Source organism: Meles meles, chromosome 4 (assembly GCF_922984935.1).
Source record: "Meles meles chromosome 4, mMelMel3.1 paternal haplotype, whole genome shotgun sequence".
In the NCBI taxonomy this organism is placed as follows: Eukaryota; Metazoa; Chordata; class Mammalia; order Carnivora; family Mustelidae; genus Meles; species Meles meles.
Genome location: NC_060069.1, coordinates 133889502 through 133915120, shown reverse-complemented (window position 1 = coordinate 133915120; position 25619 = coordinate 133889502). Strand labels below are relative to the sequence as shown.

Here is a 25619-nt window from a genome sequence, read left to right as displayed (position 1 = left end):
CAATTAACCAAGGAGGCCAAAATCAATTTAACAAGAGTTAGCTAATGTTTTACTAAAGCAAAATCTCTTTTCTTTTAACATGATTAATATCATTTAGGGGTTGTTATTAGTGCTGTCACTTCTAAAAACTGTGACCGGTTTGTAATGAAAAGGCCTTTGTGTACACTTAAGGGATTTATAAGAAGCACAGAAATGCAACATGGTATTAGTGATTCTATCTTTTCCTTGCCTTTGGTATTTTAAGAGAACACTCCATTTTTACTCTGTCTTCTTGGAATGCCTCCTAAAAGGTCACTGAAGGATCAAGAAATACTTAACCTATAACCACCGACGATTAAAACAACTCTATGCAAATTATATTCTAGGATGACATTTAGCACTGTTGATATTGGGTAGAGTTATAAAAATCAATGGATTTTAGAGTAGGAAGGGGCTAAACATATAGGCCAGTAATTTCCACATTTTTAACAGCTTATTTCTTATAAGAACCCCTTATACATACAATGGTAAGGCTGGGCCTAGATGGGTTTCTCCCTCATCATACCCCTAGCCCCAGCCCACATCCCACAGTTTGAAAAACAGACAATGACCCCTTACCTTAACATAATAGGAAAGTAAAACCTTAACATAACAGGAGAGGAAAACCTGCTGAAGTGACGTGTCACGTTAGCAACATATTCCTACATTGGAACCATAACTTGATCCACATGCGATATTAATATTTGGTTTTATTAACTTATTTATTTTGCCTCTCACTATCCTGGTCCTCATATGTAATTTTCACCTGCAGTTTTACATTTGTTATTAATTTGCTTTGTCAGATCATGGTGCCACTGTGAATTAGAACCACACATAAATCTTCATCTTTTCTCTAAAAAAAAGAACAAAGAAACAAAAACCTGAACATGCTTTACTACTGCTGGTGAACAGCACATTTTTGTTACCTTAATATGCATCTAAGATTCTCAGCCACCAAAAATGACATCATATCCATTTATCTTTGTAAGTCCAGCTCCTGGTAATACAATGTTAATACCATGTAACTGAGACATTACCTTTATATGCTTTAAGTGGAAACATAGGAAATAACCAATATTTGAACTTCTTAGTCTACAAAGACATGTTCATATAGCTTGACCTAATACAACCTCTAATACTTACAATAGCCCCACAATGCAATTGCTATCTTTCTTCGCTAGGTGAAGACTCTGAGATTCCTAGACAAGAGTTTTGTCCAAGGCCACACGGCCAGGAATGTTAGGGCAGGGATCTGGCCATAAACATCTCTCCGAATTTCATGTCTTTTCTCTTGTACTGAGCTACCCTATATGCTCAGAACTTTTGAATGTAAAGAGAGCAAGTTTATTCTAAGAGTAACTTAGTTCCATAGCAGCATGAAAGTGTGAAACCATCCACCTCAGACAGAATATACTTCATATATTAAAACAATATATTAAAACAATATTTACTATGCTTTTGATCAGATATCAGTAGCATAGATTGTCTAAGATTTTACGGCTACCTCTAAAGCCCATAACTACATCTGCTGTCAATCTTATTTAATTTACTATATAGCCCATGTGCACAATAATCTTACCTCATGTAATTATCAAACCAGGAGATCTTTATTTTGTCTAGAATTATGAACTAAAATAAAAACACATTAGAATCCCCTCCCAAAAAAAGACCCACAAAAGAAGGCTATTAAAACATGAGAATGTTGCCTTGGAATTTGCACCTAATTCTAGAAACTATTAGGTGGAAAAATAATCAGACTTTGTGTCTATGACCTTTCATCTTTTTTTTTAAATATTTTATTTATTTGACAGAGAGAAATCACAACTAGGCAGAGAGGCAGGCAGAGAGTGAGGAGGAAACAGGCTCCATGCGGAGCAGAGAGCCCGATGCGGGGCTCGATCCCAGGACCCCGGGATCACGACCCAAGCAGAAGGCAGAGGCTTTAACCCACTGAGCCACCCAGGCGCCCCGACCTTTCATCTTTAAATTCAAAGAAAGTGAGTTAAAAATAAGACAACCACAAGAGAAAATCTTCTACTGTAAAAGGAAGATAGAGTATATAAATGGGGAAGTCACACTGATTTATGAAATGATTAGTCAACCCCATCAGGGATAACATCAAATAGCTATCAGAACCCAAGAAATTAAAGTGTCTATGAAGTAGATTGGACATGGTTTTCTTGCACTATCATTCTAGAGGATTAGTTCAATAAAACTAGTTCTTTAAGTTACTTAAACTGAAACATATTGAAAAAAATTTCACATTTTATTATTTTTATCCCATCCTTAGAAAAAGACTTTTGAGTCTCTTATATGAATCATTTACTTAAAAAGAGGCAAAATTAAAAATGAGACACATCAGGAAGAACCATAAGCCCATGAAGATTCTAATATTATTTACTATATTATTTGCATGATTTTATTTATTTCACTTTTTTTGTGGACATGGATCTGAAGATTCCAATTTTATTTTAAATATATGTTGTGATTCACACAATTTTTAATAAATATTCAGTTTCTTTTTTGACTTGCCCTGTACCTGATAATCAAAAATACTATGGTCATAAGGTTGAATCTTCTAACTTTGGTTCTTTTTTCTTTTTTTAAAGATTTTATTTATTTATTTGACAGACAGAGATCACAAGAAGGCAGAGAGGCAGGCAGAGAGAGAGAGAGGAAGCAGGCTCCCTGCTGAGCAGAGAGCCAGATGTGGGACTTGATCCCAGGGGGGGATCATGACCAGAGCCGAAGGCAGAGGCTTTAACCCACTGAGCCACCAAAGCACCCCTAACTTTGTTTTTACATTTTATTTATATTAATAAAATATTGAATGCCCAGCCCAAGCCCTGTGTATTGCTTTCATATAGAAAATCTTCTGACCATGAAGTATACAGTAAGGGAAGGCACTTATCAGTTCAGAGCAATATTTTAGATTTATTCTAATTCTAACATGTATAAACTCAATATAGATATTTTTAAAATACAAATTAATGGAAGATAAGGATAACCTGATGGCATTTCCAATTATTGTCACAGTTAATTCTGCCATTCTGGATTACCAAGAAAAAGCAGCACTCCCTCTTCATCTCTGGTCCAGGGATATCCTTTCCCATGTTGGTGGTTGGCTGAGAAGGTCATCCTTCCAAAATAGAACATCTTTCCTTTTTTTTTTTTAATTTTATTTATTTATTTGACAGAGAGTGAGATCACAAGTAGGCATAGAGGCAGGCAGGGAGAGAGGAGGAAGCAGGCTCCCCACTGAGCAGAGAGCCCACTGCGGGGCTCGATCCCAGAATCCTGGGATCATGACCTGAGCCAAAGGCAGAGGCTTAACCCACTGAGCCACCCAGGTGCCCCAGAACATCTTTCTTCTATCGCTGATCTAACATAACAATGGTTCCTACTAGAACCTCGAAGAGCTTAGGATAAATTTTACATGAGTGTTCCCCAAAATAAGTATTACAAAGGAAGAATAGTTCTCTGTGGCCTAAAGATATTAGGAAATTCTTCATAAACAGAGGGGCCTTGAAGGGAATGGAGGAAAGTAAATAGAAATGGTAAGCTGGAAATTCAGGGGGAAAATGTTACATGGGAAGGAAATACAGAGGCCCAAACAGACCCTTCATTTTGAGGATTTCATCACTTTAAACGATTTTTGAGTTATTCTTTCATCTGTAAGTATATGTAACTTTGCTAATAGACTGTTTCAAATTTCTGTGGAAATTTTTGAAAAACAAATCTAAAGAGACGAGTTGGTTTTGATAAGGTGATGTTTCTGTATTGTCTCTCAAAGTTAAGATTTTGGACCCTAGATTCAGACAGATTTGGATTTGAACCACAGTTCTACCACTTCTAACTGGTTGATTTAATAAAGAGGATTTACAGTAACAGGGCCTTGGCAATAAGAATCCAAAGATAGTAATCAAGTTCATTTACATAAAATGCTTATCATAGCCAACATAAAGCACAATCATTGATTCTAGTCATTATCATTTTTGATATATTGTTAGAACTATTAAAAGAGACTTTGATGTTTTTAAAAGTAAGAAGAGGAAGAATTGTAAATAAATAAAACTTGAATAGGTTTCAGGAAACATAATTGAGATGTTCACATCACTCTATAGTAAAATTTAAAACCCCATTTTGATTTTTATAGTTAAATGTAAAAATAAAACCACAAATAAAGCAGTAAAAACTGAGAACTCAGTAATATATTAAATATTTGGATGGGGAGAACTTTCTATATATACAAGCATTATTGAAGCAGACACTCTTATTCATGGCTAGTGAGAGTGTAAGCTTTTCCTGTTTTTCTCAGATCTTTGCAATGCATATTAAAAACCTTAAAAAGGGGGCGCCTGGATGGCTCAGTTGCTAGGCGTCTGCCTCTGGCTCAGGTCATGATCCCAGGGTCCTGGGATCGAGCCCCACATCAGGCTCTCTGCTTGGCGGGAGGCCTGCTTCTCCCTCTCCCACTACCCCTGCTTGTGCTCTCTCTATGTCTCTCTCTCTCTCTGTCAAATAAATAAAAAAATCTTAAAAAAAAAAAAAAAAAAAAAAAAAAAAAAAAAAACCTTAAAAAGTTCATGTCCTTTGAGTCAGTAAGTCAATCTATGTAAGCATACACTTAGATTCTAATGAAGAAATGAAAAATGTACACAATGGCTTATAGAAAATATGTCCAAGTCAGTGTTGTTCCTTAAAGGAAACAAAGAATAATCCTAGAAATAACCTAAATGTCAAATAATAAGGGAATATTAAATATATATGGTGTATCCATATTATATGATATAAACCATATAAAATGGTGGTTACAAGTTTAATAACATTAATCTAACATTGTGTGGAAGAAAAGCAGGATACAGAATAATAAATATTAAACTCACAACTGGAAAACAATATGCAGAGAAAAATGGAAATCTATGAAAACCTTGTTTATTTCTTGAATGGTAAGATGGTGAGTTGTATAAAATTTTATCCTTATACTTGTTAGTATTTAAACATTTTCTATAAATAAGCAGTGGAAAAATCTACTTACCAAAGAAAACATGCAAAATCATACATTTTTTTTTCAATTGTGGAAAAGCATACCATAAAATTAAATCATTTTAACAAAACATAAAATTTACCATTTTAGTGATTTTTAGTGTTAAATACATTTAGATTGTTGTACAACCATCATAACCATCCATCTCTGGCATTTTTTCCATTTTCAAAACCAAAACTCTGTACCTATTAATTAACAACTCATTCTCCCCTTCCCTCAGACTCCAGCAACCAACATTGTACTTTCTGTCTCTATGGATTTGACTGTCTAGGAACCTCATACAGTGAAATCATACAATGTTTGTCCTTCTGTGACTGGCTTAAGAAATAATATTTTTACAAAGCATTTTTTTTCTCTCCCCAGGAAAGTACTAGAAAGTAAGTCAAATAGTGGATAAGGAAATAAAGTGATAAAAGGTCAAACAGCCTCCAAAAGATTGTAAAAATAGTTAAGATATATTATGATTGGATTTAAAATGTCATGATGTACAATAATTTTAATAACCATTTTTATGTCAAAGGTTTCCGTATTTTTAGAGTTCAAGAAATTTAGACACTGTGTTGAAGGGATACAGCCTCTTAGAGACAAGTATGGAAAAAACCCTAATTACCCCCCATCAACACAGAACTATTTCAGAACACTTCTTTCAAAGCTATATCTAGTCAGAAAAAATTAAAATCTGCATATACAAGTGAAATTCTCATGCCAAAGTATTAGCTTCTCATTTTAATGAGTCTGTTAGTCCATAATATCTATAGCCAAAGCAGTGTTTAGAAATATTTTGATTGGGGCACCTGGGTGGCTCAGTGGACTAAAGCCTCTGCCTTCCACTCAGGTCATGATCCCACAAGCCCCACATCAGCCTCTCTGCTTTACAGGGAGCCTGCTTCCTTCTCTCTCTCTTTCTGCCTCTCTGCCTACTTGTGGTCTCTGTCAAATAAATAAATAAAATCTTTTAAAAAAATATTTTGATTATACTTAAATTACAAAATATGCATAAAATGACTCGATAAAGGACATCTATATTTTTGAAAATTAAGAATATCTACAGTATGTCTTATAGTTACAATTAGACACCTTAATTTAACCTCTTAAAATACAAAAATGTGGTGTTTCATATGACTTTTTTTCAGGGCTAATAATTCAGATTATCTGTATATCATGTACATGGATGAGAAATATTTGCACAGAAGGTCAGTTCTATGTTGAGGGAACACATAGACCAGCAGGGTTCACTTAGTTACTGTAAGTTCTCAACCTTTATCCCCAAAACACCCCTCTACAGATTGATTTAGCATGTCCCTACCCAGTTAAATTTCTGAATTTAAGGTAGGCGAACATTCAATATTCCAACATCGATCGAATTATTATCTCAGAAACCTTTGAGTGGAGATTAGATGGGAGAAGATGCAGGATGGGTACATTTGAGTGTCAGGGACATCAGATGGAAAGACTTTAAGCCCTATTTGTTTATTGTTCTGAATATCAGTGTCGGTTCAGAAACAGGTCTGGCACTGAGCACAACTGTTTGGAAAGTGAGGCAGTCAAATGGACAGCTTGAGTAGCTGATGGAGAGGGACAGGGACCAGCAAAACAGGGACTCATCCCAGCTACAAAACAAAACTGTCTGTGTATTGCATGGACATAAACATACATGGTTCTATGATCCAGTGTTTAGAGAGAATAGGGTAGTTAGAGTAGAAGCTACGTTGGATTTGTAGCTGCTTACCGTACTGAGAGAAATAACGGAGGGCCGGAGATGTGGGGGTTCTGTAAGTCCCAGTTATGGATTGCATTTTGAAGAATAATAAAACAAAAGAAGAGAAAAAAAGAAATTCGGATGTGCTTTTATAAGCTTACTCTTCGTATCACCATTTTGGAGCATTTTCCTGTGTTAACTATTGTTCCAGAAATCTATCTTTATTTTGAATTTGTGACTGAATACCATATTAGAAGAGGAAAAGACATGATTTGGAATATATGAATACCATAAAGTGAAGACATTGACGCATTAGTGAAATGACCACTAGTTTGACCTTTTCCTGTTTTGTTTTTTCTCTTGGACTTTTTTGAAAAGACAGAAGGTCGGTCCTTTGGCAGTAAATTAATTTAGTGTGCCCTCTTTTAAAGACAGGAGACTGGGTGGCTAGCTCCTCCCTTTAGAATGTGGGACGGTTATGTTGAAAGGAAGTGGCTATAAACCTCTAACAAAATATTTTACTATAATGAAAAAAAAAACTATGTCTTTGAGTTTTTGTTACTAGATGTTCTTGATCAATGGATGTCATTTGCATTCCAACCCTTAATTATTATTTTGGACTTGTCTTTACTAATGACTTCTTAAACCTGCCATCAGCTCATAAGATGCCTCCAAAATTGTTGCTCTTTATTTAGGGTTCTGCTACGATGTTACATCTTAAGATACAAGCAAACATGTCCCAAATGACACCAATAATTAAATTTGTGGGAGCTTTTCAGTTCTCCTGGTGTAACAAATTCAGATATAAATTTATTGCTAAGGTCAAAACCAGAGTAATGTCCTGTAGTGACTTGCAAATTCAGTTAACATGATAACTAACAAAAGTTTCTGAAAGAACAGACAAATTGCTCCCAACTGAACATAAAAGGGGATGACATAAGGTTAGACAAAAGATGCATGATTTAAGTGAATTTCTTTTGAAATGCAAACAACCTCAAGAATCTTTACAACTCTCTTAGGGAAAGTCTCCTGGGTGGTATCATTTGTGCCGAGGGGTGTTGGAATGGGCTGGTAGGGTGCTAATGGAAAGTATTACAGTCTTAGTGTTTAGGGATTAATGTGTAAGAATCCCTGGGGCATTTACTGAAGATGCCCACTGAAAACTCCGCATCACTCCTAGAGACGAATTTTCCTTGTTGCTGCTCTTTAACTGGACGTTTTACAAAATTTTATGCTCTAAGTGTTATCTGATAAGGAAACAGCCTTCAGGAGTGTCTACAGACAGATGTACTTCTGCCATGAGCCCCCCAACGTTTCGATTTATTTATTTAAAAAATTTCCTTCACTGCAATCGCCACAATCTAAGCAACAGTCAAAACTAAATGTTCATTGCAAGTAGATAGGCAAATGACAGAAGTGTGTTTATGCTCATGCGTGGTCTTGAGTGTTTCTCGTTCTAATCATGAGAGTTTACTGTAATTTTCTTCCATCCTATAGGCTTTAATAATGTAACTCAATGGCATCCCTAGAGACCACTTCACAACAACTGGTAAATTCTGACACTTACGGCACGATATACGTATCATTATAAGCTGTGTTAGATCAAGGATGCTCATATCCTCTTTTACTTTAATAGACAGTTGTGATATTAGAATAAGGCAGGTACATTATGCGCATATAATTTAACAGATGAACAAGCAAGCAGGGATGACCACACTTTCCAGTCTACACCTGCCGCTGAAGAAAAACTGCTCACACCCCGACAGCTGCCCATGAATACAGGCAGAAAGGATTGGACCAGATTGGACAATGAAACACTATCAAAATAAACACCAAGCCTGGGGCGCCTGGGTGGCTCAGTGGTTAAAGCCGCTGCCTTCGGCTCAGGTCATGATCTCAGGGTCCTGGGATCGAGTCCCGCATCGGGCTCTCTGCTCAGCAGCAAGCCTGCTTCCCTCTCTCTCTGCTTCCCTCTCTCTCTGCCTGCCTCTCTGCCTACTTGTGATCTCTCTCTGTCAAATAAGTAAATAAAAAATCTTTAAAAAAAAATATTTAAAGACCTCCTGCTAAAAAAAAAAAAAATAAAAAATAAACACCAAGCCTTATCACAGCTTTCAAAGTAATCTTATTTCACAGAATCTTCACTTGAAGCCACGATTCTTTATCTTCTGCAAAGGGCTCAAGCCCGATTATTAATACAAAAGCTGAAATCCTTGGAAATACTTTCTACGAGAGCAAAATAAAGTAATGGGAAATCTGTTCTTAGGAGGGACTCGTCTTTGGACATCACTTGACCAGATCTCTCATTTTACAGAGGAAGGAACTAAAATCCAGAAAAGCAATGTATGTTTATGGGGCCGACCTTATTTCTATTATAGCCTGGCATGTAAGAGCACACAATAAAAATGTGTTGAGTGAATTGAACACATGAATCCTTTCTTCCCTCAATCTTCTTTATTCCAACCCCTGAAGTTTCTCATGCCTTAGAGATTTATCCAGGAATAGGTACAGGCATTTTGACTAAGATAATACATTCTGGTGTTTGTCTTTGGCATAAAAGCTACTGTTGTAAAGCAACAGCTTTTTAAGGGGAGGGGGACGGTTAATGGATTTGTAACTGGAAGAATAGAGTCATACTGCTACTTACCAAACATTCAGATGAAAAATCTAAATTACATCAGCAGTGAAAAGTCATGTAGCTCAAACATCAATTCTAATTTAAAAGCATTTCTGGAGACAAGGCAAAATACAATTCTGTTTTTCAGTTGAGACACTATTTCAAGGAAAATGAATATAGAATTCATTGTCAGAATATAGTCTGACAAACAATAATGTTAATAACCCCCTTATATGTCTTTCTGATGACAACGGTGACGACAAGATCATATTACAAAAAGAAATCTCAGTCTGAGGGAAACAGGTAGGAAGAAACCCCCTAAATCTCCTACTACAGTTAGGTCTCTTGTCAGACTGATGGCCCAAGAAAGTGACATCTTCCTGAAGCCGACAGACATTGCATGCGTGAAAGAGGCCGAAACTAATTTGGTCACCTATTGCTTCCACAGTTCATGCAAAAGCGCACACAGACATCACCAGTTTGGACACCCCGGAGAGCACACATTGCAGCGAAAGTAAATTGGACAAACCAGCGTAAGACCAAATGCTGACCAGGAAATTGCTACATGGCGCTCACTAAGTTGATTTAACTCTTTCACTGTCATGATAGGAGGAACGGCAAGGAAGATCTTTGACACATTTATGTCAGCATAATATTTGATAGAACTGTAACAATTAATGTAATCCTCTAAGCAGTGAGAGCTCCCTTGAAGACCATGGCGAGTCAGGCTCAGATCTCTGGTAAGGGTAGGAGTCAAGGATGTCCTTCTGACCCACTAGCAGATTTAATTTAGAGGGAGGGGGAGGGGGATGGCAGCTAAACTGGCTCAAAGTCCTGTCATATAAGCTAAGGAGGCCACATCTCAGTTTTCTTGCAAGACAAAAGGTAGAAGAAATCAGGAAGAAGAATACTCACTAAGCTGAGAAGTGAAATTGGGAGCCCAAGAAATATGGAATCATGTCTTTCTCTTGTCTTTATCTTAGAGAAACCACACTGATCCAACATTCCTCTCTACTGCTTCATTTTCCTGCCTTTCTGTCCCCCCCCATATTTCCCTTTTCTTCTGTTTTATTTCCTTACCCTTTTTCATAACTGATTGAGACCAGTAAACAAGGAATCGCTCTGAAATCCCTGAGTTTGCTAACCGCCAGTGATTTTCCTCAAATTAAAAATATTCAAGAAAAAAATATTTGACACACCCTCTTTATAGCTGGAGAACAATGATCAGCCTTAAATTAGTACAATTTAGTGGAAATGAGATGGATTTGGATGTCAGTCAGGACTCAGCACTCTGGTTTTTGCACTCTTTTGTTGACATTAATTTCTCAGAACCTTGGTGTTTTGTCATTCTTCAGAATCTCTTTCCCTGTCCCTGATCTGTTTTAGGTCCTCCAAAAACTTAACAAAACCATCTGATATCTCTTGTCCCATGTTTTTTTCCTGGTTCTATGGACGTGAGGTTTTGCACTTCCCTCTAACTCTGCTCCATGACACCATGTATGGGGCTGAATATTTGTGGGATGTATTACACTTTTCCAGAATCTTCTAACATCTATTTTCTCTGTTTTTTGTTTTGTTAGTTTCATTTTGTTTTTTACTTCAGTGACTATAAGACAACTGATAAATTCTTTCTTCTTTCCACCTCCCTTTCATACAGACGTTTTGGTGCAAGGCATAGCATTAAGTACTGTACAATGTATCAGGGAATGGCATATCTATGAAGTTGGTTCAATATTGCCTGGACTCCATGTACATTTCTCTGTATAAAATAGCTTGTGATACATTTCAGTCCTTGTTATTATGGATGTTACTTTAGACCGAAAGTAACAGACTGATGAGACTACGTTCCTTCAACTTGGTAAGAGGCTCCGTATCTTTTTTCCTTTGGGGGGTAGGTGTATTTATTGCTACTTGTTAATGATCATGGTGATTGGCGGAGGTCAGAGCTACTGTGCATATGAAAAAAGTTGCCAGAATAGGTCACGTGTTTGGTAATTCCAGGAGCTTCTAAATTTGGAGAATACTTTGTTTTTTAGAACACAGAAGAAAACTGACAGAGGAAATGAACTAGTGACGTGGAAGCTGAGATTTGGCTAATTCTTTTCTTTATTTTAAAAAGAGAGCTGCAAAATGATGAGAGTGAAGGCTTCTCCCTCTTTCAAACTACATTCCAGAAGTTAACAGAGGAAATGACTTAAGTCTTCTATTCACTGCCATAGGCATTTGTCCAGATCTGGACCTGGAATAAACTTTGCTATATTTTGCAGAGGCATTCAGTAACAAACATCACTAAAACCAGGACCAAATATTGTTGTTTATATTTCCACATAGAGACTATAGAATAGACTTTACTATTTCTTCTAATATTTTCATTTTATAAAGTTACTTTTTTATTTTGAAAATTCTAATTAGACAAAGAATTTAAAATGTGCTAATATGTATACAATAGATTTTAATCAGAAACCACTGGCAATTGCAATAACAATTAACAAAAGACAATATCTAAGTTCTAAAATTGGCTTGGTAAAATTAATATACATTTTAAAAGACCAATCTATGAATAAGATGTCTATTATTGAATTAAATTACCCTTTTATCCTTGAGCTGTATAGTGAGGTTATGATAAATGATCTTTAAGATTACCATTCAGTTCTGAAATTCTAAAATGAATCTTTTCAAGTAAACTCTTTAAATTTAAATTTTTCTTTAATTTAGTTTCCTTTGAATTTAGATATATATGTGTCTATTTGTGTACATATACATGTAGAATAAACTTGTTATTTAAATAGAGATATAATGCATATCACCATTATTTTCAAAGGCCCCAAGTAATTTGCCATCTAGCCACTTGGCTTTATTTTATTTTTAAAGATTTTATATATCGGGCACCTGGGTGGCTCCCAGTTGGTTAAGTATCTGACTCTTGATTTCCGCTCAGGTCTTGATCTCAGTGTCCTGGGATCCAGCCCCGTGTGGGGCTCCTGGCTCAGTGGGGAGTCTGCTTTTCTCCCTCTTTCTCTGCCCCCCCCCCGTAAGAGAGATAAATAAAATCTTTTTCTTAAAGATTTTATTTTTCTATTTTGAGAGAGAGAGTGTGCTTACAGATGAAAGAGGGCATGTGGTGGGGGGGTGACAGGGGGAGGGCAGAAGGACAAAATCTTGAGCAAACTCCCCACTGAGCACAGAGCCAGACCTGGGGCTCAATCTCAGGACCCTGAGATCATGACCTTAGTTAAAACCAAGAGCTGGCTGCTGAACAACTGAGCTACCCCGGTACCTCTTCGCTTGGCTCTAGTAACTAAAAAGCTATGTTCCCATTTTGAATTGATTAAAACATGTAATGGCTATATCAATTTTTTAAGGCTGCTGTAAGACAGTACCGCAAATTTGGTGGCTTATAACAACAGAAATTTCCTCTTACAGTTCTAGAGGCTAGATAATCAAAGTGTGGCAAAACCATACTCCTCTGAGGCTCTGGTGAAGAATCCTTTCCGGTTTCTTCCAGAGTCCGAGAGCCACAGGCATTTCTTATCAAACAGTAGCCTGACACCAATCTCCGCCATTGTCTTCACATAGCTATCTGCTCCCAGTGGCATCTAAATTTCTTCTTCTTCTTCTTCCTTCTTCTTTTTCTCCTCCTCCTCCTCCTTCTTCTTCTCCTCCTGTTTCTTCTCTTTCTCCTCCTTCTTCTTTTAGAGGGAGGAAGTGGGAAAGAGAAAATCTTAAGCAGGCTCCATGCCCAGTGTGGAGCCCAAAGCAGGGCTCAGTCTGACACCCCTGAGATCATGACCTGAGCGGAAACCAAGGGTCAGATGCTTAATGCATTGAACCACCCAGGTGCCCACCCTCTTCTGGTAAGGACACTAGTCATTGGATTAGGGCTCTCACCCTAATCCACTATAAACTCATTTTAACTTGACTACATTTGCAAAGACTTTATTTCCAAATAAGAGTACATTCTGAGGTGCTAAGTGGACATGAATTTGGGGACTACTTCTCAACCCAGTCCAGCATCATATGGTAGTCAAACAGAGTTTCTCTTCAATCTGTGATGACCCATATTGCTATAATAAATTTACATAATTCCTTTCAAAAGCAAATACATCTATAGGAGATGGATATGTGTGATAGTAAATAGAGCAGCTCAACAAATATTTCCAGCGTTCTGCCATTCATGAAGGGTGAATGGCTGGGTCTTGTGCCTTGCTTTGGCAACAAAACATAAAATATAAGAAATAGTGCCATCTGTTTCCAGCCAGGGGATTTAACAGCCATATTCTGCCTTTCCATTTGTTTAGAAAATGGGTTCTCCCAGCAAACTAGGCTTTGGAATGAGAATGACGTAGGGCAGAGCCCCCAGTAGATTCACAATACAGCAAGAAATAACCTTTGTTGCTTGAGATTTGGGAATTGTCTGTACGTGTAGAATGCATTCACAATGGGAGTAATGTAAAAATCGGTTCTTGATGACAAAATAAGATCTCACTTTTTTATTATAAAGTGCATACATGCATATAATACATAAACATATATACAGTGTCTGGTGTTAAAATTCCATGGAGAGGTGATTAGAAAGCAAAATGTCTAAACATTCTCCTTAAAGGAGTAACAATGAAAAAAAGGTGAGAAAACTCATAGAATAACCTAGCGGATTCTCAGTGATATCACAAGCTTGGTTGACACCATCTAGATTTCAAATTCTGACACTTTCAAAATTTCTTCATGCATTTGTGGTTACATTAACTACTCTGAATTATGGGACTAAAAATAATATCACTCTCTTATGCTCTGTGATAATTTAGACAATCGACATGAAAGATTATAGTGCTTGCCACATAGTAATTATTTTTAAAAACTTAGGTATTATTATAATTTAATTGTTATAACATTAATCATGGTTTAATGTCCTATAAAGAAATATATTGCATTTCCATTTATACTTTCGGCAAAATTCAAAGGAGCTGATCGCATTTGTTAGTACAAGCTTCGTGCTAAAACAAAGAATACTAAAACCTCGGTAATTTCACACATTATCAGTTATTCATTGTTCAGTTCATAGTCTCAAGTGTTTGAAAGAGAGATAGTCTGTGCTATACTGTCATTCCGGGATTCATTTCTTCCCTCTGGTCACTCAGTGTTTTCTCCAGGATTTGACATTAAGTAAATGACGGAATAGTCAGAGAGCACTGAGGATGGAATGGGGGGTATCTTACAGGCCACACCTAGAAATCCCTACATTCCACTGGCTAGAATTCAAAAAATGATCTCATTTAAGTGCAAGGGAGGCTGCGGCATGTGGGAAATCTGTCCCAAGCTCTGAGTGAAAGAAGAGAAGATTCTGGATTAACACCAGCATTGTCTCTGCCACCAGGACACAGAGATCCGTTAGTACACTCCAATGACCAAAGTGTTGGAAACCAGATGTATTTTGTGCCAAGGCCTTTCAACGCAGCATCCAAATGCTCTTCTGAGTGGACACTATTATTATCTTTGTTTCAGTTGAGGTGGTTGTTATGATCACATTGTGGGTGGTAGAACCAAGATTAGAATCCAGATCTGCTTGATCCAGAGCACAAGCTTTTAGCCAGCATGCTCTATCTTTCCACAGGTAGGTACCCATTCATCACCCCTTTTAGCAGAGATAATGGAGGAGAAAGGCTACTTCAGATTTAGATTAGAGAAAACTAAAATTTTCCTGATGACAAGTGAATGGTTTACTTAAGAATATTGTAAAATCTCCGGAAGTCTTTATTTATTTTTTTTTAAGATTTTGTTGATTTATTTGACAGAGATCACAAGTAGTAGAGAGAGGAGGAAGCAGGCTCCCTGCTGAGCAGAGAGCCTGATACAGGGCTCAATCCCAGGACCCTGAGATCACAACCTGAGCCGAAGGCAGAGGCTTTAACCCACTGAGTCACCCAGACGCCCCTCCGGAAGTCTTTAAAATAAATTTCCATCTCTCTTTGATAGTTTAAACATGATTCAGAATGAAGGCTGGAAAACAAATAACCAGAGACCTGTAAATGTTCATCCAGCCTTGTGATAGAACTTCTTTTTTCCTTTCTTTAGGATTTATTTCTTTATTCATTCCAGAGAAAGAGAGGGAGAGAGTAGGATGGGGGCGGGGGAAAGGGAGAGAGAGAATTTTTCAAACAGACTCTGTGCTGTGTGCAGAGCCTGCCAGGGACTCAATTTCATGACCTTATCACACCCTGAGCCGAAACCAAAAGCGGGGCGCCCACCCAACTGTGCCACCTAGGTGCCCTGATATAACGTCTTTTTAATGTGTGTGTTTGGTGGGAAGTGGAGAAGGAAGAAACTAAATAATAGATAAGTAATAACCAGGGCTTAAGCCAACTACAGAGACAAGCTTATCCCTCTCAGTGATCATCATGCCACATAATTTTCACTGGCCCCGTCTATAACAATCAGTACTTCAAACACTCATGTTTGCCAGGTCACTGAAGGAAAGGATCCTAAATGTAAGGAACTAGTTATTGGAAATGAAGACAAAATATTAAAAATGAAAACAAGCTTTGCAATAGGGAACTATACAATTTGTATTAAGCTGTCAAAAATTGTACTAACATTTTTCAATCTGAATCATTTGGTCCATTGGTCCCTTGACAACAGTATTTGTATATAATAGAAAAGATGAAATTATGAATATTTTTTATTTCTATACTCCTTTTTATTAAGTAAAAGATGAATCAGTAGAAACTGGTTAAAAGAGAGACTTTTCATCCGAATTCAAATATTTTGACATGAAGTGATTTATATGTCCTATTATTCTTTCATTTGCAGGTTTGTCTGTAAAGTTGGACTGTGACGATTTGATCCATATATTTCACTTGATCACTTAAGAAAGACATGGAGGGGTTTCCGTAGTGTAGTGGGTATCACATTCGCCTGACACTTAAGGAAGACAATGTGTATTTACATCTCTCCGGTTTTTAAGCAAAATAATATTATCTAGACTTCCTGATGGTATTTAACAACTAAAAACCTAGTATTCATTGCAATAAAAGGACTTCAAGTACTCCACAAGCAGTCAGAAGTTATTTTATCAGGCAGAAATAAGATAATTTGGATATTGGAAGAAAACCAGAATCTGCTCCCAAACAGATTAGTTCTTCTGTATGATAGAAACATAGGCAGTTCAATTGGATTACATGTGCCCTTGGATTAATTCCATGATAGTATTGTGAAGGAGAATAAGCAACTTCTTTTGCATTTGAAGAATCCATTATTAAATATGTCTGAAAGACACTCAGTGAGCAGATAAGTGTAAAAATCTGAGACCTATAGATAGGAGAAGCATCTTCTCACATCTTTGACGATCCCTTCTTTTTAAGAACAACAGGAATTCTCTTTCAGATTTCTAAAAGTCTTCCTTATTAGGATTACAGTTATGCATTGCTAAAATTCAATTATACAAAGCCCAGATTGGAGCAGATGGACTTGAAATAGTTTGGCAAAGAATCAAAGGGATTTTCTTTGGTTCACGATATTGTGATATAAAAATAGCAAAAAGTGTATTACTTAACGTCATTGAAATTAGGCTATATACTAAAATAAGAACTCAATAGCTTTAAATAGAGATAATAAAATATGAAGCAAAAAACCCCCAAAAAACAAAACAAAAAAAAAACAAAAAAAGACCATGCACACGTGCAAATCCTAGCCTGTCACAGTTAGAGGACGAAGTTGTGCTTGTAGCTTGTGAGGTTGACAACTTTGCTTATTTTATAAAAACACTTTTTTAACCTAGGTGAGAGGTTATCATCTGTGCTACCAGAGAGCTAATTTTTAACTTTGGCAGAGGTTTGGGGTTCACAGATTACTCAAATGAAGGCAGGGCAGCGGGATGGACAACTGTGGAATGAGGAGTACTCACATCACGAAGATATATTTTCAATGAACTCGGAGATGTTTCTATGTGTTTTTAAAAATTCCAGATTTTACGGTGAACAAACTTAGACAAATTATGCCTCGATATTACACATTACTCAAATATTTTATTGATTCAAAAACAATGTTAAGTTTGAAAGTATCACTCAAATTTTCAATCAAGATAGAAAAAGATTTTCCAACTTGACATTAATTCTAAAGAAAGAAAACAATTCTTCTTGATCACAAGTAATGGCATTTGGGAAGAAACACGTTATTTTTATGGAAGATTGCTATATATTAGTCAGCTTAAATTCCAGATTTCTAAAAACAGAATATTTTAATGATTATAGGTAATGCACCCAAAGTACGAAAATCATTGACAGACATAGGTAAGCAAACTTACTATATACATAAAAGTATTGATGAATACTTGAAAGTGAATGATTGAAATTAGATACTTGGAACATATTTCAGAAGAAAAAGAAGTAATTTATTTTGGCTCCCTCAAATCACTTTTGAAACAAGGTGGAGGGTAATAAGAAATAACATAGGATGGAATGACTCATCCTTCTCTGATCTGGATCTTTAATACTCTGGTTATTTTAATTGTCTACTATCCTTTTGTAGATAACAACCATACCTTTCATCCAAACATGGTGTTTCTGCATGGTATGCTAAGACAATCTTATACAGAAAAACTGAAACTGAACAGATAACACGTGGTGATCTCTTGGCTTTAAAAAAATTCTTTGATTTTGGAGCACCTGGGTAGCTCAGTGGGTTAAAGCCTCTGCCTTCAGCTCAGGTCATGATCCCAGAGTCCTGGGTTCGAGCCCTACATCGAGCCCTACACCGGGCTCTCTGCTCGGTGGGGGGCCTGCTTCTCTCTCTCTCTGCTTGCCTCTGCCTACTTGTGATCTCTGTCTGTCAAATAAATAAATAAAATCTTACCAAAAAAAATTCTTCGATTTTGAAAACAAAGACTGATTTCATATTTCTGTATTTTTGGTGCATCAGGGTTTTTCCTAAATTTATCAATCAAAGCAGTTTATTAAAGTGTTTCTATAATGTGGAGGGTATCTCCAATAAATCCTGGGAAACAGAGCCTAACACTTAGCATAGATTCTGTGGTCACATCTGGATTCAAGGGAGTACTGCACCTTTTATTAACTTGGGTGAGTTATCTAATCTTCAGTATTCTCATCTGCACAATAGGAATGATATCACCCACATAATGAAACTTTTCCAAGAATTAAACACAATGGCAAATTTTTAAAAACTAGAAAAATCCCTGACACAGAGTACCCGCTTACCGCGTGGTGGCAGATATTGAAATTATCATCCTGGGTCAAACCTTTGATTTGCCTGTATATACTATCTTAGAGTCATAACAAGTGTGTATTGGAAAAAGTGGAAAAAAATGGATTGGAGTTTTTCTATTTATACCACATTTATGAAGAATCTGTTATGAAAAAGAAATATTTACTATTTTCCGTCCTATATTGTGCAGATTGCCTTCAGATGAGTGTTTTATGGTTCTCCATGAATGCCAATTTAGAAGTACAATCACAAAGAAGGCCATTTGATCACCTTACCCAAATTAGGGTTAATTATAGTCTCTTACACACAGTTGTCTTTGGATGTATTAAAATATATATTTATCTGGTAGGCACATTTTGAGTACATAATAATACCATTCCAAGTTTTACATAAAAGGAGCCTAGATTTCTATGTACATTTCTCTATTCAGCTGCTTGTTTGGAGAAGAAAAAGCAATTCGAATTTGGAAAGATATTGAAACCAACAGGCCACTTAGTTTTCTGTGTCTTCCACTCTCTGATTTAGTGGTGGTGGGACTTCATTGTTTGAAGTCATTTCTAGCTTTCTGTCTTACTGAAAACCTTAAAAAATGTTTTTGAAGCAAAAGCACTGATAAAATTGAATTTCCAACTTCTAGTCACATGTTCAGGTTTTAAAGATTTTCCTTGAAGAAAAAAAATAGGGTGAGACATCAATTTTTTACACAGTGCTCACTAGAAGTATGCTAAATTTAATTGAAATATACACATTTCTCTAATATGGATCTTATCAAACCTTCCAGAAGGAGATGTCTTTGTTCCCCTTGGACTTAACATTGTCTGTATTACATTTCTCTCTGCTGACTCTCACTGTTGCTGACAGTGTGAGAGTTTTGCTCATAATCTTAAACCATCACTTGGTATGAGATTCTTTAAAAAAAAAATCAGTTTTCCTGAGTCACGTTTAATATCAAATAAGATACCGACAATACATTCTTTAAAATATCACTTATGAACTTATCTTGGAGAAAAGCAAAAAAACATGGAGTCCAAAATTCCTTTGTTATAGACATTACTACATAAGGTAGGTAATGTCTAGCAAAAAGTGGCACCAGACAGAAATCACTGGCTTTCTTTGCCATTTTCAGTAGATAAAAGTATTATGAATGCAAAATGATGATGCTTGGCTCAAAATGCCAAGGAAATATAACCACAGGGATTTCCTTTAAATAAGCCTATTCTCCCCATGAGTTCATTTGTCATATTCTACGGAAGGACAACTTTCTGTAAGATATGAAGCAAGACTTTTCTGCCCTAGAGGACAATCGTAAATGGTAGGTCATTCTACTCCAACCTATCCCCCCTTCTTGCCACACACAACCTTTCCACCTCTGAGTGATTTTATAGATCACTTAAGGAAAAGCATCTATAGATGGTGGGTCTATCAAGTATAAAATGAAATCTATCTTTTGTCCTATAAATTAATAGCCATGAGAAAAGTCTTCCAGGTAAAATGTCCTGATATCTTCCTTTCTGAGATCTGTGTTGAAGTTTAAGGGCTTCAAATCCATATCATTTTAATTCTTGCATTCTTTATTAGGAAGATTCTAGTGTCAGAGTATTTTTATTGAACATACATAAGGAAATTTGATTGAGATAGAGATTGTGTGTGTGTGTCGGGAGTGGGTACGTTATTTAGAGGATTGAGGAAGGCTTTATAGTCCCTTACTTGAAATCTTAGTCCAAACATTTAAAATACATGTTTAAAGAATTATCAGTCATTTTTCAGTATTACAGATAGATAAGAGAGATGCTACTCCAAAGAATTTTGGGGTTTTTTTCCCCAGACCATGGTATTAATTTAGATTTGGCCCTTTGGGAAAAAAACAAAACAAAACAAAAATAAAAAACACGAGAACATGTTTAGTCTTACTTTCACAGAGTGGTAAGCAGTTACACAGGTCAGAAACATTACTGTGAGGATTCAAGTGATTTAACTTCAGCACATTAATGCACTTTTAAAATTTTACAACTAAATAATGTAGATCAAAAGTGTGCTGAAATTACTCTTAATGCTTCACAAGAAAAGTGGTTTTATTTTTTTGCAAGACTATTTCATCACCATAATTTTCCAGCATGCCGAGATGCCATAAGAACTCTCCTAATTGCTTAAGCGTCGCTGACCATCTCTCTCTCTTTTTTTTTTTTTTTTTTTTTTTTTTTGGAAACACACAATATCACCTCCATAATAGCCAAGGGAGAGCTAAATTAAGTGGCAACACCAAAACATATCCACTAAACAAAAGGCTCTTCCTGCAGCCACCTCAAACGGAGGGCCTCTTTCCTAATATTTTCCAGTAGGGGGAACTAAAGACTCACTATCCAGCATTTAGCGGGGCTCGGGGACCTGCGTGAGTTCCCATAACCCGCCTTCTAATCACCGGAACAAGCATCAAACAGCTACCAGTGAGCCTGTGATCACACGTGGGCCTGGCCACGCCGGCCACACCGGGGGCACCGCAGACACTGGCATCCCTTTGATCTAACGTGGCTCTCCATAATCATCCCCGGTCCTGATGGCATTCACTTGGTGGTTTTTGCCTTCCTTTTCAGGGTTTGTCATCTTTGGGCTGGAATTCGGCTCTTTTCGAGCTTCTTTTAGCTCGGTGGGTTTTCAGCTTTCCTCCATCCTGTGTTTTCCGAATTTTCTTTCAGAGGTGCTAGTCTCTGTAGGTTAAGGACTTCGCATGCACCCCTCACCCCCAAGTCTCTGATCCCCTCTCCCCAACCTAAGCATTTTCTCGCGAACTCCTTGCATCCATCCCACAATCCCGCGTCAAACTCATCTTTGAAGGATCATAAGGCAACTGAGTAACATAAGAGGGGATGCCACCCCTTCACCACCCTCCTCTCCCCGGGATTCCTCAGGGGGCCATAGATCTTGGCTAAAACGAGCCCCTAGATGCTAGAGATTTCTGTACAAGCCCCCCCTTTTTTTCTTGTGCCCTTTTAACGACCTAGGAAGCACCCACACACCACCTTTCCGCTCCAAAAGGTGGTTATATTTTGTTTCCTTTCCTTTCCTCCCTCCCGCTCAGCTTCTCATTTTGCTAAAAGGTGAAGAGTGAGTGTTTGTGTGATTTTAACGGGTAATGAGGCTGCGCCCTGGGTCCTGGAGGATGATCTCCTTCCAGAAAGCGCGTGCGTCTCCGGCAGACGGAGGGATGAATAATTAGGAAGGGCTTCCATGAAATCACTCACCGAGAAAATTACCTGCCCATTAAACGGGACGCCGCGAGGAGCGGGAGACTGGAGTCCACCTACCCCCTCCCAGGGCTGGAAGGAGGGTGGGGGGCGGGGGCGGGATCAGGAGGCGCGAGAGGGGGAAGGAGTTGACCGTCGGCTCGGGCTCCAAATTTGTTAATTTCCGTCCCCCTAGGAGTCTCGGCTCCCCTCCCCTCCGCCCCCCGACTGCCCAGCGGGCTGGCGTCCCCTGCACGTGCGGGCGGCGGACTCCGGAGGTGGAAAGCTCGGCGCACCCCCTCCTCACCCCCGCCCCCCTCCCCGGGGCAGACTCCGAGCAGCTTTCGTTCCTCCCCACCCCTCCCGCCTCCTCGCCTTCCCTGCTCTAAGTCCTTCCACTCTCGGCAGCTGCAGGAGGAGGCGGACGCTCTGCTGCGTGGCCGCGGGAGCAACGGCGGCGGCAAGGGCGGCGGAGGGACCGGCGGCTGCGACCCCGGCCAGCGGCCGGACCGCGCCAGGCGGCTGCACCGCGCGCTCCCTTCCGCGCCCGCGCCCGCGCCCGCACCCGGGCGCCCGGGCTCCGGGGCTCGGCTCGCCCGGCTCGGCAGCCGCCCGCAGCCGCCGGGGTTTCCCAGCCGCTGTGAGGCGGCACCGCGGGGGTGGCCGCTGCCTCAGCCCTGCCCCTCGTTCCCTCCCTCCCCTGCAGCCCCACCTCGTAGGAGTTCGGATTCTCCACCCGAGTCGTACTGATTGCTCTTTGCCTCTCTTTTCGGAAGCCGGAGTGGTGGCGGGAGGCAACGAGGCTGCAACGGAGAGGCCCGCCAAGTCGGCCCGCCTGCAAAGTGTTGCTTTGACACATCCTTATTATGGAAGTTAAGTGAAAATAATAATAATAATAATAATAAAATAACTCTGGACGTGGAGCTGCTACCGAGAAGGAGACGGGGGAAAGAACACCCGTAGGCAGGCCAATGGTTTTTCGGCAGCGCGCTGGCAAGTTTGTGGAACACTTTCTAGGAATTAGGTCTTTTTCCTCCCCCTTCATCTTCTTGACTTCTGAAGAAAGAACTTGGCTTTGGATGGGAATGGAGCCTGAGGAGAGAGGGTTAGACACACTTGAATAAACCCTCCGGCTGGGCTGAATTTGTGGGAATTTAGGAAGCCAGAGGGTGGAAATACAGCCGCTTTTGGAGTGCCCTCTGTTAATTTGGATGGATCTAAACGTGCCCCATTCAAGACCTCTCCACTAACCCCTTCTGATCTTGGCGATTTGCTCTTCCTGACTTTAATTAGCATCTAGGAAAGTCTAAACTTTGGACCTACCTCTTTTTTTGATACTTATTTTTGTACTTTTGCTCTCTGGGATTGGTTTCTTAAACAATCTGGATCCTTTTTAATATGTCAAAATGAGTCGGCTGATGTTTACACAACTACTGCTCTGTGGATTTTTATACGTTCGGGTTGACGGTAAGTTGAAAATACTTTTTTCCTTTCCCCCCACCCCTAAAACCATTTCTTTCTGGGTGCGTTGTGGGCTATAAATAAAATGACATTAGGTCTGTTAGTCCCTTTTGAACAGGCACGGGGGCTTCTGGGGGGCAGAGGTTTTAAGTCTTTGTTTCTAAACTGCCCGCAGGTGGAAGATGTTAGTAGTCACCTATTGTTGTTATTGTTGTAATTTACTTAGTTAATTGAGGAGTTGGATCATAAATAATAGGCTCTCGGTTTTGTTGGAAAAAGGAATATTTAAGCAAATCTCTCAGATACGCTTGTGCCTACTCCCTTTTGGTGTTTGTTCTTGTATCTGAACTTTGGCTTAGAAATTCAAGTGAAGAAAAACAGTAATAGACACTTCAGCGAAGGTTCAGTGGGTTAGGAATTCCAGGCAGGGTGTCTCAGGGATCAATGGGTGTCACTTGTGTGTGGCTGAGTGCTCTTCTAGTGTGAAATCAGAATCAAGCATTCAGATGCTAGGGAGAAAACTGTCAAAAGTAAGACTGGGCGAGGCTCCAGGAAGGGGGAAACATAAGCTTTGGGCCGGCTGTGGGCACAGAACACTCAGCTCAGTCCCCAGTGGTAGACACAATGGGGATCTGAAACAGGTGCCCTAGGTGTCTCCCTCTAGGTTGAGTCAGTCTGTCAAGCAGACAGCATTCTACCTCCGATTCTCCTGTCTTTTGTTCAGCTATGGTTTCCTGGGATATTTTCACAGGATGTCAGTTTCTGGTGTGAGGATTGCAAAATCTTTTTTTTTTTTTTTTTTTAACGTAGCTCTTTTGAATGATGTGCTGAAGTAATCATTAACATGCTTTTTTGTTTGTCTATAAGAAGAAAGTCGAAAGAACATTTGGTATTAACCTCTAGGGACCTTAATGTTTAAATCAATGGAAAGAATGTGTATAAAGAGAAGAGTAGAGCATGTTGTTATTGTTGTTGTTTTTCCTGAGACTGTGGATTGTCGGACTTTAGATCTGTAACTATTGTACTTGTAAAGAATCCGTGTGTCGGTCCAAATATTTGAGCCACCATAGTAGCTTGTTGCTACATAAACTTTCCTTCAGCAGTTGCATTGTGGACGAATTCATTTTTTTGGGACACTGCCTATTTTTGCCCGCCTGTAGGAGCTAACTTTGTTCCTGGCAGCTGCTGCTGCACAGAACCCAATCTATCGGAAGATACAAACAGGAAGACTTTCTATAAACATGAAGCAGTACAGATGAGTTTACCTACTGTCACGTGGCTGTTTTCAATCAGGGATTACAGGAGTACCTTTGCCCCCAGCAATAGGAGGCAAAGCATTCATGTGGGCACACTGCTTTTTCTTTTTCCCTTCTAAGTAGTAGATGTTTAGGAATTCATCACTGTGAATCACACTGTGACAATATCCATAGTCATACCTAATCAGTCATCATACATTTTCTTCGGCAATACATTTATCTTTATAATACATTTTACGTTGCCCCAACCAAAAGGCTTACATATTTCTCCTAAGTGTGTTTGATTATCATGATAAGAAGACTTTGATAGAACTTTTTTGGATAATATAGCCTCATAAGCCATGAATTTACATATTTTCATACGAGGAATGCATGTATAAACTATATATTATATTACAGAATTATCACCAAGTTGTTTTTTCTTTCCTTTCCTTTCCTTTCTTTCTTTCTTTTCCTTTTTTTTTTGAATTAGTTTGTAGCTAAGAGGAATACAATTAAATTGCTCAGTGGAAGTGACAGAGGGAATCGGAAAAGCTTGGTGTTACAGAATGTAATTAATGTACCAGGGTGTTTGGAGATATATGAAACAAATGCAATTAACCAGCTTGCTGGAACAGCAGTAGAAAGACATCATCTCTCTCCTTCCCTCTCTCCCTCCCTCCCATCCTGACTCCCTCCCTTCTTTTCCTCTCTCCCTTCTTCCTTCCCGCCCTATCTCACCCCTCCTGCCCCAGAGACACACCTAGGACCTTTGTTTTGAATTAACATTATAGGATAAGGGGGAAGTTTATGTCTGAATCAAAATTGTGCTGCAAAATTCATGGTAATGTAGGGAAAATGCCCAATAAAAGGGAATGGTAAATTTGTGTGTGCGCGAAAACTAGTTTTTGTATTAGCGTCTACTACTTCTAAAGCAAAGGAAGCTGTGGACACTTACTGAATGAGTGCATAAAGCATGTATTTGACATTGGACTGCCTTTGGTTTACTCCAGAATGATGACAGCCTCTCCATGGGGATTGTTGAAAATTTGGGATGTAGACAACACTGCCCTCTAGGCTACTTCAACACTGGGACCCAGCGTTCACA

General features: G+C 38.6%; 1 protein-coding gene across 25 annotated transcripts in view; it reads left to right on the top strand.

The window, feature by feature from the left end:
* ROBO2 (roundabout guidance receptor 2) overlaps positions 1-25619 on the top strand; it is a 1322570-nt gene that overhangs the window by 699644 nt on the left and 597307 nt on the right. For 6 of the 25 annotated variants that reach the window (XM_046002550.1, XM_046002538.1, XM_046002543.1 and 3 more), the window contains exon 1: positions 22395-23282. The exons of 17 other annotated variants lie outside the window; for them this stretch is intronic. In XM_046002550.1, the coding sequence (XP_045858506.1) occupies positions 23222-23282 (61 nt within the window). In that variant the 5' untranslated portion in view covers positions 22395-23221. Of the gene's footprint in view, positions 1-22392; positions 23283-25619 lie in introns of those variants that run through there. 2 more of the 25 variants (XM_046002542.1, XM_046002530.1) reach the window with 1 other exon arrangement.